Below are 21,540 nucleotides of genomic sequence, written 5' to 3' on the forward strand. Positions count from 1 at the left end.
GAAGGATAAACAGGTTGTTGTTGCTGTGATTGTTGTGGTGGCCTAGTGGATGGTCCAGCTTCATTCCTCCATCCATATCCTTGGTTGTTGTTATTTCTCCAACCTTGATTTCCCTGCATATAATTGTTAGTATTATAATTATGGGAATTAAAATTACCTCCTTTCTGTTGGTTGCCCACATAGTTGACTTCTTCTTCATTTGAAGTTTCAGAACAATGACCATTGGGATGATCTCCCCCACAAAAATCACACTTTAAAGAAGAATGTGATTGAGTTGAAGAAGAAGTAATAGCATGAAGTTGTTGTGGAATCTTGGCCATCTGCTTAGTCAATGCTTCAATCTGTTGAGATAGCAGCTTGTTCTGTGCAAGGATTGCATCATTAGTACTAAGATCAAGGACTCCTCTTTTATGAGATTGATGTCTCCCATGCTCTGCTTGGTGATCAGAGGATGCCAGAGATTCTATGATTTGAGTAGCTTCTTCTGGACTCACAGTCATCATGGTGCCACCAGCTGCTGCATCCAATAACATCTTCACCTCAAGCTTGATTCCATTAACAAAGAAATTTAGTTGAGCTATATCCTCAAACCCATGGTTAGGACATTTTCTGAGCAATGACTTAAACCTCTCCCAGGCTTCACAAAATGGTTCATCTGCACCTTGCCTGAAAGTAGTGATTTCTGACTTGGCCTTAATATACTTGGATGAAGGATAGAATCTGTTCACAAACTTGTTTTCCACATCACCCCAGCTTGTCAAACTTTGATTTGGGTGAGATTGTAACCAAACTTTAGCTTTTCCTGTTAAAGAGAATGGAAACAACCTCAAATATACAGCTTCTTCATCACCCTCAGGAATTCCCATTGTTCCACATAACTCATAGAAATTTGAAAGATGTGAATATGGGTCCTCATGATCAAGGCCAGCAAATTGTTGTGAGCTAACCAAAGTAAGGAAGGCAGGCTTCATCACCATTGCTCTAGAAGTATTTGGAGTTGCAATACTAGAGAAATGCCTAGGACCATGTTGTTGTGAATAATCACCTAGGGTCCTTCTTGGCTGCCTACCTGGTCCACCTGTTCCCTCTTCATCCATTTCTGATTCAAGGAATGGTTGATTTGATGAAGATGAAGAACTCAGGAGATCTTGCTGTTGTTTTTGGATTCTCTCTAACTGTCTCAGCCTTCTTGTTCTATTGTTGTTCCTCCTTGCCGTTCTTTCAATTTCAGGGTCAAAATGCAATTCTTCGGCTGGAGTTTTCTTTCGCATACACTTTTAAGAAGTCTGCACAGGAAGGTGAGTCCAGAAAACACAACAAGACAAATATCTATATATTATAAATATTCACACAATGAATTATTTACACAACTACAAAACCACAAGATTAAGAATTACTAAATAGCACCAAATCCCCGACAATGGCGCCAGAAACTTGATGAAGATTTAAGCAAACTTACCACTTGGCAAGTGAACCAAGTTTCAAAGTAGTATTTAAAGATCGTCCTCAGGGATTTGCGTATTTAGTAATTCCCGCTCTAATGATTTAAAAGAGAATGATTTCAAAATTTCAATTGAATGAAGATAGATTCGAACAACACAATAAGGTAAATTTAGTAAAGACGATGATTAGGAGACAAGGATTGGTTCAGAAGCACTTGCTAACTCATAAATCTTCTTAAAATAAATGCAATTCTAAATTCATTATTTCCACGCTCATTAAATAATCCAACAAGATTCCTCAAGGTTGAATCCTAAAGTCATTAAACTCAAAACATGATTCCTCAATGTTTTGAGTCTAATACTTTGCATTAAGAACAATAACTTGAACAATGTGACTAACCAAATCAAGTCTATTCCTAGAACAAGAAATGATTAGGTGCAAGATTCAGTTCGGGTTTTCGAAAATGTTTTCCAACTGGATTCAAAAGCCAAAAATCATACAACGGTTGATCAAGCCGATATAAGCGTTAAGCGAAGAATCAATACACAAATAATGAGATCAAAATGCATATATTTAAGAAGAAGAGGAGTTAGTAGTTACATCCAACCAATCCTTAAGAGGTTTAGCCACCCATGACCATTACAGAATCAAAGAGTGAAAAGAAGAAATTACAAAGCAAAGGATGAAGAAATGGAGTTGATCTTCGTTCCCAAAGGATCCAGCTTCCAAGTCTCTCTTCTTCCTTCCTTCTTCCTTCTTCACAAGTTTTTCCCCTATTTTTCTCTGTTAAATTCGTGCTCTGTATATCCCCCTTTGGTTATCCTCCTTTTTCCCTTTTATATCAGCTCTAAAACTGGGCAAAAAGTGATATTTTTAACTCCACTGCTGCAGCTGTAGAACCACAGCTATGGCTATGGAGAATCCTTCAAGGTGAAGCAACTTCTGGTGCTGTAGCTGTAGCTCTGCAGCCATGGCTGTGGAAACTCCTTCATGATTAAGCAACTCCCTGAGCTGTAGCTGTGAAACCACAACTATGGCTGTGAGTCTCTGTGGCTTCCCTTGATCTTCCAAGCCTCAACGCTCAAGCTTTGGACCCTGTAGCTGTAGCTTCAAGTCTCTGGAACCAAAAATGAGCATTCCAGATTTTCACAGCTATAACTGCAGAACCACAGCTATAGCTGCAAGTCTCTAGACCTCTATATCCTTCCCAGACTTCCACAGCTCGAGCTCCAGATCCACAGCTATGGCTGTGGATCTCTGCTTAGCCAAAAATCCTGCAAAAAATGAGAAAATTCCTTAAGATTGCTACTACTCCTCTACTCTTATAGTATGACTTAATTCTATAAATTAAAGGGGTGAAATAACATATATATTATCTACAATTGTAGAAAAAGATTGCCAAAAGTTGAGTGCGAAACATACAAAAAAAAGACACTCAACACTTATGCGCATTCTCAATAGAATGACATACTACCAGAGTTTGGTTAAGATAGTTAAGTTGCGCAAGATACATCCTATACTATTAAAGGCACGACTAGGACTTCCAAACTAAGTTATACCTAAAAGATTGGTTCCCAAGCTTTTACACAATGGACCTTCCCTGGTGGTGTATTCCGTATTATACCTTTTAAAAAACATTTTTATGCATATAATGCATGTCAAACAGACTCTATGTATTACATTCACATGGTTCCATAATCTCACATTTAACATACTTCTTATATCACATTACTCCTCATTTGTATTTTTATATTCATGTAGACATCAATTCACCTCCACATCCACATTATAATATAGGAATTACATCATTGAATTTAACAAAATATCAAAAGGGAATTCGTAGGCAGGATGGCGCTAAGTGACACATGTCCCATGCCTAGCGCGATACCTCTAAAGGACCACATTAGTCTTTGTTTGAATTGTGTCTGGTGTGAAAGACCCCGAGAGCAAACTTTGTTCTCAGCCTCAATGATGGCCAACGCGCCCTATGTACCCAACGACATATAAGAAAATTGCACATTTGGATAATTGCAAATTCTCAAGCATGCACCTCAAATTCAATATCAACATTTTAATTAATTAAAACACTCCCCAATTATACAATAAGCATTCTAAACAACATAAGACACACATATAAGTACATATCCAATCAATCTCTTCATACAACCACTAATGCAATCCCTTAGGATTTTCTAAGGAACCCATAAGGATCTCAAATCATACAATTACAACCTCAAAACATGCAATAGATTATCCATTCAAACAATTTATGTAATTAATTACATACAAGAAGAACAAAAAGTGAAACAGACACAATTGGAGAAAATCCTTCATACATAATGAGCATACAACATACGTAGGATTGGCGGCCAAACCCGCTACTTGGCAAACAAGCACACACCCAGAGTAAGGTTTCTCACTCCCCCTTATCTAGATAAGCTCTAGATGATGGGTGTACGACTCTAGGGTGATTTCCGTCCTACTCCTGATTTATGAGCTTTGAAGTGCGTACGTGAAAATAGAGGTGTAAAAAGGGTTTGATTAGAAAACTCCTATTTTAAAAATCCTAACCTTCCTTTCATCATCTAGTTAAACATATATACTAACAACGATTATCCCAAAAATCCCTTCCTTTATTAATAAAATATTATACTATCCTTAAATAAAATATCATATATTATATTCAAAAATATATTAAATAATTAAACAAATTTTAGACAGTCCTTATTAACAAAATAAAAATAAAAAAATTATTAGTAAAATACTTATATTATATTTTATAAAAAATGGGGATTTATAATAACTTCATAAGAAGGATTTCTTTAAGGGAGTTTAGACCTGCAAACTAGATCTGTGCAAGTATTGTGTGCTTGGAAACAATCTAGAATTTGTTTCACAGCTGCAAAACACACAACCAAAAGGATTTTAGATCATGTGCATATAGATGTCAATTTTTCTCACAAGGTTTGGGTATATTTTCGTAAGTAGAAATCCAAGGTATTTGAAAAGTGCAAGTTGTGGAAGGTTGAGTTGGAGAACCAAACAGGTAGAAAAATTAAGTGTTTTGAGATTTGACAATGGTACGGAGTACATAGATTCATGACTTTAGAAATTCTGTGAGGAATAATGTATTAGAGACATTTTTCAATGTGTAAAACACCACAAAAAATGGTGTTACAAAGAGGACCAATAGGTCCCTCTCTGAAAAAAGGCTAAATGTCTAAGGCTAAATGATGGGTTTTGTTTTGATAAGACACCTAACACTAGAGAATTAGTTAGGACTAGTTAGGATTTGATCATGCTATTTAATTCGAGTAATTTAAGTTTTATTTCTTTTGTAATTTGTTATTTTTGCTAAGTTTAATTTATGTTAAAATGTGATTATTTCTACCTGTATAGATTTTGAATTTATTTATTATTTTTGAGGTTATTCAGTTACTTAATATATTATTTTTATTACTTATATTTTTTTTTAAAGTCCATATTGTTTATTTAATTTATGTTAAAATGTGATTATTTCTACCTGTATAGATTTTGAATTTATTTATTATTTTTGAGGTTATTCAGTTACTTAATATATTATTTTTATTACTTATATTTTTTTTTAAAGTCCATATTGTTTATTAAAATTTTATAAAATCCTTTGGAATCTTATAATATAAATTAAAATATATATCAAACAATCTTGATTATAAAAATATATTTTTTTAAATTCGTTACATTCTTTTAAAGTCTTTTAAATTCACAATTATTTGTACTTAATTATCTTGATAGCATAAAAGTTAAATCACCTTATTACCTTTGTTTTAGGCAACATGTCCTAGTCAAAGAAAAGTTTGTACAAGGACCAAAATTATAACTTACTCAATTTTCAAAAATTAAAGCATATTAAGCCAAACCATTATTTTACATTTGGGAATTTACATGGGATATATAAAGATTTACTAGGTATATAAAAAGGTCACAATTATATTAAGTTAACTCATTATTTTACATAACATTAGATGACACAATCATACAAATGAGGAGCACTTCATTAGTATTTTGATGAATAACTAACTGAATGACACAAATCAACAAAATCTAAAAGTTTGGAGGCATAAGTCGTGAGAAAATAACGAATAATTTGAATTTATATAATAAGAACAATAAGAGATTGATTTCACTAATTTTCTCCATGTAAATCCTTTTAAATTTTCATTCAATATTAGAAATTATACTTTTAGGTGAAAAATTCTAGCTTGTTTAAGGAAAATGTCAATTCTTTGGTAATTTTTGTTAAACAATCTGTATTAAGTTTAGGGAGCAAAATTTGACTGATAAGGCTTATCCTATTCCTAGTAATAAGTATTATCGGTGTTTTTACCTAGATCGTGATTTCAAAAGAGTTTCTCAACCTCAATTAAAATTATAAAATCATCCATTGGTTGATTAGGCCATAACAAACATTAAGTATAAAGTAAGATAATTGACTTAATAAAGACATTGTATTGAATGAAAATAAGGAAAATTACATGAGTATAATAGTTACCTCAATCTCCAATAATAGAGACTAATTAGCCGCTCATGGCTAAGGATTATACAAAAAAAAAAAGGAATCTTTGAGTGATCTGTGATTATAAAAAATGCTTGCACAAGAGTTCTCTCTCTAATCTCTCAAAATTTGCATGTTTGTGAAAACTAAGATACAAAGACCTCCTAAATTTTCTAATTTGATATATTTTAAATGGGCTTCTATTTGTGTATGCTCGCTCAGAGTGTCTATGTGACTCGCTTAAAAAAGCATGTCTAATCTTTCTAGAGGTGGTCTTTGATTTGACTCGTTAAGAGTGCCTATCCTAGTTGCTCTAAGCAAATTTTGACTCATTTAGAGTGCGTACTGGCTTAAGCGAGCTAGCATCCTCTTCTAGGAGGTAGTCTCTGACTTGACTTGTTTAAAGTGAGGTTTTGATCGCTTTTGGCGAATTTTAGCTCACTTAGAGCGAGCACTCTACTTGCTTAAGCTAGCATCATCTCTTAGGTGTAGTCTGTAATGTCGATTATTATAGAATGAATTACTCATCAAGTCATACCTATATAGCTATTACAACGTTTTAAAATTTGCAATAAAATTTTATTATAAAAAAATTATTATTATCTATAATATAAATTTTTAAAACCATACTAGGTAAAAAAAATCGCACCATAATCATGTTTCCATTCATAAAGAAACTACATATAACTAACATGAAGGAAAATTTATTTTAATACAATTTTTCTTTCTCACTTATACTAATAGGTTTACATCCAAGGTTGGTATAGATTTATTGGATTAATGTGATTGGTTGGGGGTAGATAAAAAGTAGCTACTATTTGATCATCTATAATAATAGAGGTTTGCTGGGTTGGTGACAATACAAATGACGATACTCCTATGTCCTGAAAAGTAATGGAATTGACAATTGTGTCAATGTCCCAACTTGTACCCGATAAAACAGTCATGATAACGGAATTGAAAGGATCTGGTATTGTTAGCATATCCATCTATTTTACATTATAATTAATTTAATTTTATAACAAAGAAAAATAAGGAGTGAAAATAATTATTCAATAAATACAAATAAATCAATAGCTATGCACAAATTACTTGTAACCAATATTCAATATATTATTCTTTCATTCTCATTATAGTGAAATTTGAATTATTCTTGTAGTGACTATTCAAGATAAATGAGTTTTATCATAATTTCAAATAACAAAACGATATCTCACCCTAAGTTTTTTGTTCATTTAAATCCTCAAGTTCAAACCTCCAACTATAAATTAATTCAAACTTTCATTCTTATGACCATTAATTAACGTTTATATTTATAATGAATGATGATATAATAATAAAATGAGCTTAGGAAAATTAACAAGGCTAGGTTAAAGTTAAAATAATATAAAAATAATTAAGCAAAATAAATTAGAATATTTTTAATTATTTAGAATTTATTATAATATAATTTACAGAAATTGGATGTATTAAAGAATATTAATCTAGTAAATGACAGTTATAAATAACATAAATTAATTAAACAACATAAATTAGGAATACCTCATTGATTATTTAGAATAATTAGTATCATAAATTAAATAGGTAAATAAGGTTAGAATACCTCACTAATTAAATATTCATAGATATAACTTCAAGTAAATAAATATAATAATATAGAAAATTTAAAAAAGATAAAAGTTTTTTCCCCTTACCTTAAAGAAAAGTAAAATTTCTTAGAAGTATCTTAAGATTGCGTAAAATTTTTATTTTTTTCTCTTTCTCTCTTTTCTTTTCTTTCTTTTTTTCTCTCTTCCTTCTCACTTTCTCTCTCTCTTCACCAACAATCTCTCACTTTTTTCTTTCTTTCTGGTTACTCTAATGGTTCCCGCCCCTTGGGCTATTTGTAGACAATATATATATATATATATATATATTATAATATAATAATTTAATTATATATATATATATGCTTCATAATAATAAAGTTAAAGTATTATTCTGCAAAAATATTATAAATAGTGCTTTTTCTTAAAAAAAATTTATAATAAAATTGAATATTAAATATTTCTATTTTAGTCTACTGAAAATATAAAAATTTTAAGGTATTAAAAATAAAACATTATACTTAATTTGTATTTAGTTATTTATTTTAAATATGATAACTAAAAATTTAAACTATTATTTTAAGAATAAGATAATGATAATAAAATTATAATATTGTATCAAAAGTTCAGAGTATTACATAGTCTCTGACTTAGAACACATCTAGTTGATCTTGAAGCGATGCTTTCTCTTGAGACTTGTAGTTCTCAAATTACATTCTCCTTGTATCACATCTTAACAAAGAAAAATATTAAAAATATCGAATATTAAACAATTACATCCCACAAATAAAATTAACTCTTAACTAAGTATTTTGTGATTCAAAAAGTATTACATGAGATATATTTAATAATTACTTAAATTGAATAAAAATTATATACATATTTGACAATTATCAAATGGGCAATTGACCAGAGATACAAATTGCCAAGTTTTGAAAGTTTAGAGACATATTTTGTAAAGAAAAGACTTGGAGACAAAATATACAAAAAAAACTGAAATTTTAAGGGCACAAACACTAGTACAAAAGAGACATTTTACATCTGTTATTTTAGACTTTTTACGTCGGAAAAAAGTCTATCGTCAATGCGGGAGACGTAAATTTACATCGAGTGTTTTAGCCGACGTAAAATTACATCGGACATTTCCACGTTTGACGTAAAATGGTTGACAGACAAATAAAAAAATAATCTCAATCCGTAAATATGTCCCAAAAAATACTCAAGAGCTTCAATCCAATCGGAGAGATAGGTTCAGAATAAAAAATGGGTCTTGCCGCCGTGCACCGAGAACGGAAAACCTCGAAAGGTTTATCACCGCTGTCGCCGAAAACCGTTGGAGAGGAAAATAGTGTCAAAACACTCACCTGCAGGAGTAAAACAATATTTTTACACAAAAAGATCAACACACGCATGAAAGTACTAACCTCAATCTGTAAAAATGCCTAAATGCTTCAACCCAATCAGAGAGATAGGTTCAGAATCAAAAATGGGTTTCAACGTCGTTGTCGTCGCTGCTCACCGTCATTGTTGTCGTCGCTGTTGTCATCACCGCTCCTCATCGTTGTCGTCACCATTGTCATTGTCGTCACCAGAAATTGCCAGAGGAAAACCCTAGAGGAAAACATGTAAAAACACTTGCGCGGACGAAAAAAATGAAGGTGCAGAGGGAATAAAACAATTTTTTTACGTCGTACCAAAAGGGGTTTGACTTAAAAATTGAAATCTACGTCAGACTGTACTTCATATCCGACGTAGATTTTAATTTTTACGTCGGACCCCCTTTGGTCCGATGTAAAAAAATTTAGATTAATTTCAAAAATGTCACCGCATATTTTTTATGTTGGGTAATTTTATGACCGACAAGAAAATGGTGACGTAAAATACTGATTTTCCAGTAGTGAAAGTACAATTAAACCTAAAATTATATAATATATATTTTTTTAAAAATATACTAAAATATAAATAAGTTGATTACTTTATTATTATGGTTGAATTTTAACGGAATTAAAGCGTAAAATTTATAAATAGAGCGGTTTGTTGAGCTCAAATATGTGTTTCCTTTTCAAAACCGTCTCATTGTAGAATTAAATTGCACGACGATGGCTCTGAGTCTCAATTTTGACCGGCAACAAAACCAGGTTATCTTTTCTTCCTTTTCAAAATCATTTTAGATCTGCAAATTATAATTATGAGTAACTCTAACTAAATGGCAAAATAGCAGCAGGCAGTTGTAAAAAAAAAAAAAAAAAAACGATGCAAAATGATAATTTAAAAAAAAATATCTTTTAATTGTAAGCAACTATTAGTTGTTATTGAATAGTTTTTTCAAAAAAAATTTAATTGTAAGCTATGGCTAAACCTTTTTGACCATCATCATTCATCAGTTGTTGCCATTGTGGTGGTAACTAGCAACAGAGAAGGTTTGTTTTTTTTTCTTACTTCTGAATTTTGTTTTTTCTTGCTCTTCAATATTTTTTTCTTCTTCTAGTTAATATGTTTTGGGGTTTGAATTCTTGGTGGTGGGTTTTGCTTCTGTCGGGGGCAGGTATGGATTGGAGATAGAGATGGTCGTGGGAATTTGGTTTTGGCATCAATTATACCAGAAATCAAAAAGAACAAAAAATATTGATGTAAATGTAAATTAAGAGAAAATGACAATTTGAATTTTGTGCTTGATGTAATAATCAAAATGTCTGAGTATATGCTTGTTCCAAATCTATGATCACGAGTTCAATAATAAATGCACAAATCCATGAATTGAATCATATTCTAAGTGTGTGTTTAGATACGATTTGATGATTTACGTTCACTAATAATATTCACGTCAAACTGCTCAAATGATCATGAAAACTTGAAATTATATAGAGTAGTTTTGATATGGGTATAAAACTGTACAAGATTTTTTCTTGTTTTGATGGGAAACCAAACATGCTCTAATTGAAAAAAAATAAAAATAAAAAAGTTAACTTAAACGTCACACTTAAGAATTTATATACGTAGTATAATAAAGTATGACTATGCTTCCTTATTGTGTGACTTTCTTTATAGGTACTTTTCATCGGAAATTCATGTGTGAAGGTAGTGATACTAAACAGACCTCAGAAGCTAAACAGCCTTAGCCATGAAATGGTAAGTTCATAAATAAATTATTAAGCGTCTTAAATAACAAATTTACTTAGTGAAACACTGTTTTTAAATTTTACAAGGTTGTAGGAAGATCAATGGAAGTGTCGTTATTTAGATATCAAGTGGTTTAGTTTTTATATAAAGGCTATCCCATTCTATATATATTTGCAGGGACGAGCCACCAAAATATATTTTGCAGTTGACAGTAAAATAATGTCAAAAAAATAAAATTAAATTAAAGGAAAACCCACAATTATGACATGGAGCCACCAAAACCTAACAACGTGGCTTCTTTCACTGTTTTGCAGAATTGTCAAATAAAAAAGAATTTGGAGTTGTATGAGAATGACCCTTCAGTCCAACTTGTGATATTGAAGGTAAAGCAGAAGGGGAAGACTGCAAATAATTTTGTTAATTAGATTGATATTTAAGGGAAAATGCCATATGAAATTCAACTTTAATTATTTATGTATGATTAGTAACTGCATTATTTTTATTATCTTTGAAGTAGTAAGTAGTAATCTATCATCTGTTTTTCGGTGTTAAATAGGGTAATGGAAGAGCTTTTTGTGCTGGTGCGGACTTGGTATCATTGATTACGTCTTCAGCGGTAGGTATTGTCCAAAACCCTCAAAAATTATTTGAAAAAAATTCCCTAATTAACCTCGAATACCACGAGAAAAAAAAAGTTGAATTAATGGTTAGATATATGAATAGTACTAATACTTTTCTAATATGGTTAAAATATATTTTTGTTTTATAATTTCATTTTATTTAGTTTCTGTAATTTAAATTAAAGATTTTTAATTCTTACTGTTAATTTGTGTGTGACTCCATTATTTATTTGTTATTGTGACAAAGTCATCTTCAGGTCGAGACTTCTTATGTGAAATGAATTTTTACTTGATGGAGATACCCTCATAAATTGGGTATTAATGTTCAATCGTTTAACCTAATAATATTTATTTTATTAAAAATTACAAATTTTGTAACTTATCCATCTCATTTAATGAATATCTCTTTATAATTGATTGAAATTTATGCTACCAATAAACCTAAGTTATTAAAACTTGTAAGTATTAATAAATTTCAATTAATAATAGACAAACATTTTTTTTCTTATTGAAATTATGTACGCTGTTATATTAATTAGTGGTTTATGAAGTTACATCAACAAACTAAGCTTGTATTTCAATTATAATTAGAAAATTAAGTTAAGTTGAAATTCACTTTTAAAAAATAACGTCTTTCTAACTTTTGATTTAACTGAACAAAATAAAAAAATTTGATAAGTATATAAATACTTTATTAAATATTTATTAACCGAAGCTACAAATTTGAATCATATAACAAAGATAACGAAAATCCCTTTGTAATCTTTGACTAAATTTGTGAAACAGGGCACTGGACCTATGGTGCTGGCTATTACACTAAACTGCTTACTCTAGAGCATCTCATAGCAACCTATAAAAAGCCTACGGTGAGTTGTTATGTATTCAAATCTTATGCCGATTCTTTAATATATATATATATATATATATATATATATATAGGTGAATTCTCTGAAGGACCACTTTCACAAGTGGTCCATGGGTGCATCATCAATTTTCACCCTTAGATGCATCTAAACTAGTAGACCATAATACACCTTACCACACTGGATCTAAATTTTCGATTTTTTTACTGATTTTTTTTTTAAAATTACCCAAAAAAAATACACGTGGCAACAGACGCAGCTGCTACTGACACTCGGAACGGGCCGTTCTGAAATCAGAACGGGCCGTTCCAAAAGAATAAATAACACATAAATATTGGACCAGAACGGGCCGTTCCAGATGACAAAAAAAACACATGAAGAATGGAACGGAACGGCCCGTTCCAACATAAGAACGGCCCGTTCCGAATTCAAAAATGACACATCAATAATTAAATCAGAACGGGCCGTTCTGAAAACGGAACGACCCGTTCTAACTACAAATTTGTCACACGAATTTTTTAAAGCAAAATAATATATTTTTTATCCATTCTACTAAATTACATCTACACCCTAAGCCCTAAACCCAAAAAATCTTATACTAAGGTCCATAATACAAGACCAAACAATATAAACTCTTGTACTACCAAATATATAAGAAAAGTGGTCATCCACTAAGGCTCATAATACAAGACCAAACATTATAAACTCCTATACTACCAAATATATGAGAAAGGCGGTCACCCATGTAAAGTCCAAGTAAAGAGAACCTTAGGCCCACCAAACCCATTGGGCTCACTAAGCTCAGAAGTAAACAAAAGCCCAAAGGCCCACAAAGCCCAAAACTAGGCCCAATAAGCTTAAAACCCAAAAAGTCTTATACTAAGGCCCATAATACAAGACCAAACATTATAAACTCCTATACTACCAAATATATGAGAAAGGTGGTCATCCATGTAAAGACCAAGTAAAGAGAACCTTAGGCCCACCAAACTCATTGGGCTCACTAAGCTCATAAGTAAACAAAAGCCCAAAGGCCCACAAAGCCCAAAACTAGGCCCAATAAGCTTAAAACCCAAAAAGTCTTATACTAAGGCCCATAATACAAGACCAAACATTATAAACTCCTATACTACCAAATATATGAGAAAGGTGGTCATCCATGTAAAGACCAAGTAAAAAGAACCTTAGGCCCACCAAACTCATTGGGCTCACTAAGCTCAGAAGTAAACAAAAGCCCAAAGGCCCACAAAGCCCAAAATTAGGCCCAATAAGCTTAAAACCCAAAAAGTCTTATACTAAGGCCCATAATACAAGACCAAACATTATAAACTCCTATACTACCAAATATATGAGAAAGGTGATCATCCATGTAAAGCCCAAGTAAAGAGAACCTTAGGCCCACCAAACTCATTGGGCTCACTAAGCTCAAAAGTAAACAAAAGCCCAAAGGCCCATAAAGCCCAAAACTAGGCCCAATAAGCTTAAAATCCAAAAAGTCTTATACTAAGACCCATAATACAAGACCAAACATTATAAACTCCTATACTACCAAATATATGAGAAAGGTGATCATCCATGTAAAGCCCAAGTAAAGAGAACCTTAGGCCCACCAAACTCATTGGGCTCACTAAGCTCAAAAGTAAACAAAAGCCCAAAGGCCCATAAAGCCCAAAACTAGGCCCAATAAGCTTAAAATCCAAAAAGTCTTATACTAAGACCCATAATACAAGACCAAACAATATAAATTCCTATACTACCAAATATATGAGAAAGGTGGTCATCTATATAAAGCCCAAGTAAAGAGAACCTTAGGCCCACTAAATCCATTAGGCTCACTAAGCTCAGAAGTAATCAAAAGTCCAAAGGCCCATGAAGCCCAAAACTAGGCCCAATAAGCTTAAAACCCAAAAAGTCTTATACTAAGGCCCATAATACAAGACCAAAACAAAAGCCCAAAGGTCCATGAAGTACAAAACTAGGTTAGTGAGCCCAATGGGTTTGGTGGGCCAAAGGTTATCTTTACTTGGGCTTTACATAGATGACCACCTTTCTCATATATTTGGCAGTATAGGAGTTTATATTGTTTGGTCTTATATTATGGGCCTTAGTATAAGACTTTTTGAGTTTTATGCTTATTGGGCCTAGTTTTGAGCTTCATGGGCCTTTGGACTTTTGATTGCTTTTGAGCTTAGTGAGCCCAATGGGTTTGGTGGGCCCAAGGTTCTCTTTACTTGGGGCTTTATATAGATGACCACCTTTCTCATATATTTGGTAGTATAGGAGTTTATATTGTTTGGTCCTGTATTATGGGCCTTAGTATAAGACTTTTTGGATTTTAAGCTTATTGGGCCTAGTTTTGGGCTTCATGGGCCTTTGGACTTTTGATTGCTTTTGAGCTTAATGAGCCCAATGGGTTTGATGGGCCAAAGGTTCTCTTTACTTGGGCTTTACATAGATGACCACGTTTCTCATATATTTGGTAGTATAGGAGTTTATATTGTTTGGTCTTGTATTATGGGCCTTAGTATAAGACTTTTTGGGTTTTAAGCTTATTGGGCCTAGTTTTGGGCTTCATGGGCCTTTGGACTTTTAATTGCTTTTGAGCTTAGTGAGCCCAATGGGTTTGATGGGCCTAAAGTTCTCTTTACTTAGATTTTACATAGATGACTACCTTTCTCATATATTTGGTAGTATAGGAGTTTATATTGCTTGGTCTTATATTATGGGCCTTAGTATATGACTTTTTGGGTTTTAAGCTTATTGGACCTAGTTTTGGGCTTCATGGGCCTTTGAGCTTTTGATTGCTTATGAGCTTAGTGAGCCCAATGAGTTTGGTGGGCCTAAGGTTCTCTTTACTTGGTCTTTAGTATAGGAGTTTATATTGTTTGGTCTTGTATTATGGACCTAAGTATAAGACTTTTTGGGTTTTAAGCTTGTTGGGCCTAGCTTTGGGCTTCATGGGCCTTTAGACTTTTGATTGCTTTTGAGCTTAGTGAGCCTAATGGGTTTGATGGGCATAAGGTTCTCTTTACTTGGACTTTACATAGATGACCACCTTTCTCATATATTTGGTAGTATAAGAGTTTATATTGTTTGGTCTTGTATTATGGGCCTTAGTATAAGACTTTTTGGATTTTAAGCTTATTGGGCCTAGTTTTGGGCTTCATGGGCCTTTGGACTTTTGATTGCTTTTGAGCTTAATGAGCCCAATGGGTTTGATGGGCCTAAGGTTCTCTTTACTTGGGCTTTACATAGATGACCACCTTTCTCATATATTTGGTAGTATAGGAGTTTATATTGTTTGGTCTTGTATTATGGGCCTTTGTATATGACTTTTTGGGTTTTAAGCTTATTGGACCTAGTTTTGGGCTTCATGGACCTTTGAGCTTTTGACTGCTTCTGAGCTTAGTGAGCCCAATGAGTTTGGTGGGCCTAAGGTTCTCTTTACTTGGTCTTTAGTATAGGAGTTTATATTGTTTGGTATTGTATTATGGACCTAAGTATAAGACTTTTTGGGTTTTAAGCTTGTTGGGCCTAGCTTTGGGCTTCATGGGCCTTTAGACTTTTGATTGCTTTTGAGCTTAGTGAGCCTAATGGGTTTGATGGGCATAAGGTTCTCTTTACTTGGACTTTACATAAATGACCACCTTTCTCATATATTTGGTAGTATAGGAGTTTATATTGTTTGGTCTTGTATTATGGGCCTTAGTATAAGACTTTTTGGGTTTTAAGTTTATTAGGCCTAGTTTTGGCTTTTATTCATAAGATGTTTGATGTCATTGAGGAAGGGGCTTCATATCTCGCTCAATTGAAAAACTTAACTTAAATTTTAAATGTGATTTAGTAGAATGAAAAAAAAAAAAAAAAAACAAATATGTAGCCAGAACGGGCCGTTCCGAATTCAGAACGGCCCGTTCTGGTTTAAGTAATCATATGTTATTTTTAAAACTGGAACGGGCCGTTCAGATTTCAAAACGGCCCGTTCTGGTGCATTATTCCTGTGTTATTTTTTCATCTAGAACGGGCCGTTCTGGTTTCAGAACGGCCCGTTCTGGAAGTGACAGCTGCTTCGTAGTACGTGTTTTTTTTATAGGTAATTTTAAAAATAAAAAAAAAATCCAGTAAAATATTCAGAAATTTTATCCAGTGTGTGAAGGTGTACAATATATCTTCTCACTAAATCACAATCTCAACCATTCATTGTTTTTAATATTATATCTATGGTGATTTTAAATGCACCATCCATGGACCACTTGTCCAACTTCTCCATCATAGACATCACCATATATATATATATATATATATATATATATATATATATATATATATATATATATATATATATATATATATATATATATATTTCTCACAACAACTGTAATTTAAAATTTTTATCTTTGCAAAAAGTTATTGATTCTTTTTATGGGTATCTTATAGTTTTTAGAAAGAATTAATTTTTTTTTAAATTTTTTTTTTTCCTATTAAGAATCGTAAAAATATGTATTTTTCTCTTTCATTTCTTAATTTTTTTCTAATTGATATTTGCCATTTTTTGATATTAGTGCATAAAATTTTATATTTGATAATATTTTCACATCCTATAAAAATTAATTATAAATAAAAAGGATATAATTTGTTAATTATAATTTTTTTATAAATCTAGTAAAATTAATTAACATAATTATTTGTATTGATTCGTGTGATTCGGTTAAAAATATCATATAATAAAAATTAAAATTATATTAAAAAGTGAAAATACAATTATTTTGAGACATTAATTTTTTAAATATTAAAATTGCAGTGAATTTGAGATAGGGAGAGAGTCATATTTTAGTTTTTTTAAGTGCTCAGAAGCACAAATTTAAATTGCGTTGCAATTGGCAATTGTGATTTCATCATGATCCTTGATTGTTAGAGAAATTGCGGATGAAAATGGCTGTGCAACCAATTGCTGTCATGAAGACTTCAAAACCCTAAAAAACAGTAACAACAATATTCGAATAAAATGTTTTGGGGAATCATGCTGAAATGGGTTTACAACAAATAACGAATCATCCTTAACCAACAAAATGTGATGGATCCATTTAAGTGGTTTTGTTTGAACGGTTGTGGAATTAGGTCTCTCTCATTAATGGAGTTGTCATGGGAGGAGGAGCAGGTCTGTCCATGTTCACAAAGATCAGGATTGTGACCGAAAAAGCCGTACGCTTCTCTTCATTTCCCAAAAATGAAAGTTTCACACCAATTCTGAAATTCTACACAAACATGCATTTATTATTATTATTATTATCGATTGTTGGTAGGTATTTGCCATGCCAGAGGCAGCTGTAGGTCTTTTTCCAAATATGGCAGCAAATTACTTCCTTTCTAGACTTCCTGGCTATTTTGGTGAGTGTGGTTACATGTTTCATATATAACAATTTACAAAAGTGATACACTATTGTGGGTAGAAATTTGTATAAAAATTGAAATGAAATTCAATAATCTCAAAACTAGTAACTGCTTATAAGGCCCTAATTAAAAAATAAGGTTTTTGTTTGTAACATTTGATATCCCTTACCTTGCATAGTTACTTAACTAAATATAATGATTGTTAAAAGAAATGTTGTACTTGAATAACTTTAACTAAAGATAAAAAGCATTACATTTGAAATTCTAATAAAATTAAATCAACGTCTAACTATTACAAACTAAAAGAAGATATGTTTTACAAAAAGTAAACTATAATTCTTAAAATATAATGCATACATGAAACATAATTTAGGATCCAATATCACAGGCATCAGAGTTATCCCTTCAATCAACTAGATTTTCCCACAAAGAAAGTCTTTTGCAACCACATATAAAACATCCACAAAAATAGGAGAGTGAGAACATATCTCACTCCGACTAACGATATAGAATAAGGATGGGTAGCCACAAACAACATCATATAAAATCAATAATTAATATTCTCATCAAACCATACAATAATTTCAACTCAATTTATATCTCACTCCATGACATCAATCAAAACAGAATTCAAACACAAGCAAAATGTTATGATCATACATATACCAAACTCTCATAAACTATATGTATGTGGGGCCAGTAAAAACACATTTATCCTTGTTTGAAGGCTAAGTAATCTAGGAGTATATGTCAGGTCAAGTCATCACAACACTCTCACTAGAAAGATATACTACTAGGGTCTCGTTCGGATAGTTGAGTCATGCAAGATATGCGCCATACACACAATGGACGAGACTGAGACTTCTCAAATCAAACTATCTCTAAGGACTAATTCCCAAGTTTTTACATAAAGGGTCTTCCTTAACGATGTATTTTGCATCGTACCCATCACAAAAATACAAATGCATATGATGCATTACATTCAAGACTTAATGCACTTATCAAGCATAATCGCTTATCACACATAAATCATAACACATCATGTTTTGTCACTAATCACTTTATCACTGCACAATTCATCACTTATCACTTTATCACTTATCATAATCACTTAAGTACACAAATTATCTCGCACATACACTCATAAGAACTAAGTTCAAATACAAGGTTGTGTTTGGCAGGACACTACTCCCTGTGCTTGGTGCGTATGAGGCCGCGAGCCTCTAAAAGGAATTATGCCCAACGTGATCCTCCTCGTGCTCAATGCCCGACATAGGCTCACACTACATGTGTGACACCCTCTACCCTACATACCATAACACATAAATAATAAAATTTTGAATAACATAATAATCTTTTATAATTAAAATACCAAAAGTGTTCAAATAGAGAGCATCACATCCATGACTTAAACAAATAACATAATTAGCAAAAATTACAAAAGAAATAAGGCTAAGGTTTTCAAAATAATTTAATAGAAACAACATCCTAATCTAATCCTATCCACGCTCCGATGTCACATGTCCTATCAGAACAAAGCTCAACATTGAAGCCTAAACTTCATCACCAATATCCTTAGCCTCATGCTGATGATCACCTGTATAACAACCAAAGGAAAATAACACAAAAGAAAAAGGAGTGAGAAACATCTCACTTTGGCTCACAGTGTAGGAATACACACTGGATAGTCAAACACAAACAAGACATGTATATGTACATAGTATAGATAGATTAACAACAATATCACATCCCACTCATCCAAGACATAAAAATAAATCAAGTTAACATATAACATTAAAATGCACATGTAATGGACACGGACCGCATATTATCATGCATGTGACACCAGTAACACATCACATGGTGCGTTGCCGCTAGCAACACACATAGAGTAGTCTAAGAGTACATGTCGAGTCACACCCTCTACGCACTCTCACTAGAAGGACATACTACCAGGATCTAGTCGGGATAGCTAAGCCACGCAAGATACATCTCATGCACACAATGGGCGAGACTGAGACTTACAAATCGAGCTATTCCTAAGGACTAATCCCCAAGCTTTTACACAAGGGGGCCTTTCTTGGCGGTGTATTCCATATCTTACCCTTAAAACATTTATGCAAATGATTCATGTAATTCAAGACTCTATGCATTCTCATATCACATCATCATGTCTCATTATCACATATCATCATATCTCATGTTTCATATTCACTTTTTACATTATCTCATCATATTCACATAGTCTCCACAGAGCACTCTAATTCATATCAAAACTTGTCTGTTTTCAAAATTAAACACATATTTACACTCAGCAAACATCAAGGGACACAACAGAAAACTTAGAAGGTAAAACAGAAAATATTCAAAATTTGTCTATTTCTCATAAGGTTCCCATAGGAACCCATAGAGCACTCTAATTCATATCAAAACTTTTTTATTCTCAAAATTAGACACATATTTACACTCAACAAACATGAAGGAACACAACAAAAACTTCAGAAGGTAAACCAGAAAACATTAGGAATTTGCCTGTTTCATATAGGGTTCCCACAAGAACCCACAAAGCACTCTAATTCATACAATTACGATTCTAAAACTGAAATTAATCATTCATTCAAGCAATTCATACAATTAATTACATACAAAAAGAACAATAGATGAAACAGACATAATTGGGGAAAAATCCTCACACATGAGCATACAACAAACACAAGATTGGGGGTCAATCCCACTACCCAACATTCATTCCCACAACTAGAGTGAGGTTTCTCACTCCCCCCTTACCTGGATAAGCAAAAGATGAAGCTAGCACAGAATTTGGTTGACACACTCCAGTGTTAAATTCGCATCTAGAACGACTCATTTTTAAACCAGAACAACCCATTCTAGGTTTGCATTTTAACTCATAAAGGCCATGTTTGGAACGACTCATTCTAGATATTGGAACAAATTGTTCCAATCTAGGGTTTATAGGTATTTTTAGTAGTTTGGAATGACCCATTTTAGGCTACTAAATCACCCTTATTGAGCTTTGAGCTTTCATATAATTTGTGAAAATTAATCGGGGTTGTACAACATGAAACAACGTATGTATGCATAAACTCAATACACACATTAGAATAACATAATATGCATAAATCATCTCCTCGAGTGCTAGTTCTTAGTATTGAACTTATTCATCTCATCATCAATACTTCCACAATATGCATCATCACAATAGCTTCATCCCAACTCAACATTATATCACATCATCATTCATTTCATGCATCATATCACTATGCATCATCATCATAACATCATCACACACCCTAATGTTATACATTATAACATGATTCATCGGTGTCTCAAACACTACACACACCCTTCTCAATTCAACATCCATGTTTCATATCACATCTAGGCACAAAGTCTCAAGATTAAACACTTAAGAAATAAAACAGCTCACAAACTCTATCTTCATATCTTAACCTCCTATGAAGTTGTGTGGTTTATACAAATTATCTAGAGATGTATCTATACTATCAAGTTGGTCTTAATTTTATTAAAAATATAAGATAATTATTATCTATTGCTCCTATATTGACTTTAAGAGTTGATTTACCTCCTATTATTTTTAAAAATTACAAAATGGAGTATTTTAGTCTAATTCTAACAGCTTGATGACATTCGTTCATCAATTGAATCATAACTTGAGTTCTAGACCTCTTTTTTGGATGATTCCAATACCATTGGAAAAGCTAACATCTAAGGCTACAATTTTTATTAATACATAAAAGACTAATTAGGATTTTAAAAGGATGCACAAGCATGCATAAAATAAACATAGGATGCTTCACTACAATTCAATATGCACAAGTGTGCCTAATTAAGCATGGTCGTGGTCCCTCAATATTAGCAATGAACGAGCATGTTTCCTTCAGTACGTCTATGGTACCTCCTACACGGGTGTGTTTTATTTAAGCACAGTCATGCTTGTTAGT

The 21,540-nt window shown here is 32.4% G+C and overlaps 1 protein-coding gene and 1 non-coding gene across 10 annotated transcripts in view; both read left to right on the forward strand.

Moving 5' to 3' along the window:
* The window catches only part of LOC114915583 (3-hydroxyisobutyryl-CoA hydrolase 1-like), a 45,572-nt gene that overhangs the window by 17,064 nt on the left and 6,968 nt on the right, over nucleotides 1-21,540 (forward strand). For 7 of the 9 annotated variants that reach the window (XM_083074276.1, XM_083074261.1, XM_083074270.1 and 4 more), the window contains 6 exons: nucleotides 10,612-10,692; nucleotides 10,998-11,066; nucleotides 11,240-11,303; nucleotides 12,090-12,169; nucleotides 17,285-17,368; nucleotides 17,470-17,554. In XM_083074276.1, the coding sequence (XP_082930402.1) occupies nucleotides 10,612-10,692; nucleotides 10,998-11,066; nucleotides 11,240-11,303; nucleotides 12,090-12,169; nucleotides 17,285-17,368; nucleotides 17,470-17,554 (463 nt within the window). Of the gene's footprint in view, nucleotides 1-9,468; nucleotides 9,702-10,611; nucleotides 10,693-10,997; nucleotides 11,067-11,239; nucleotides 11,304-12,089; nucleotides 12,170-17,284; nucleotides 17,369-17,469; nucleotides 17,555-21,540 lie in introns of those variants that run through there. The other 2 variants (XM_083074283.1, XM_083074254.1) reach the window with 2 other exon arrangements.
* LOC114915882 (small nucleolar RNA R71) lies at nucleotides 589-694 on the forward strand. Its single transcript, XR_003804071.1, has one exon. It is a non-coding gene; the product is annotated as a small nucleolar RNA R71 (small nucleolar RNA).

Source organism: Cajanus cajan, chromosome 1 (genome assembly GCF_000230855.2).
Source record: "Cajanus cajan strain Asha chromosome 1, NIPB_CcT2T_4, whole genome shotgun sequence".
Lineage (NCBI taxonomy): Eukaryota > Viridiplantae > Streptophyta > Magnoliopsida > Fabales > Fabaceae > Cajanus > Cajanus cajan.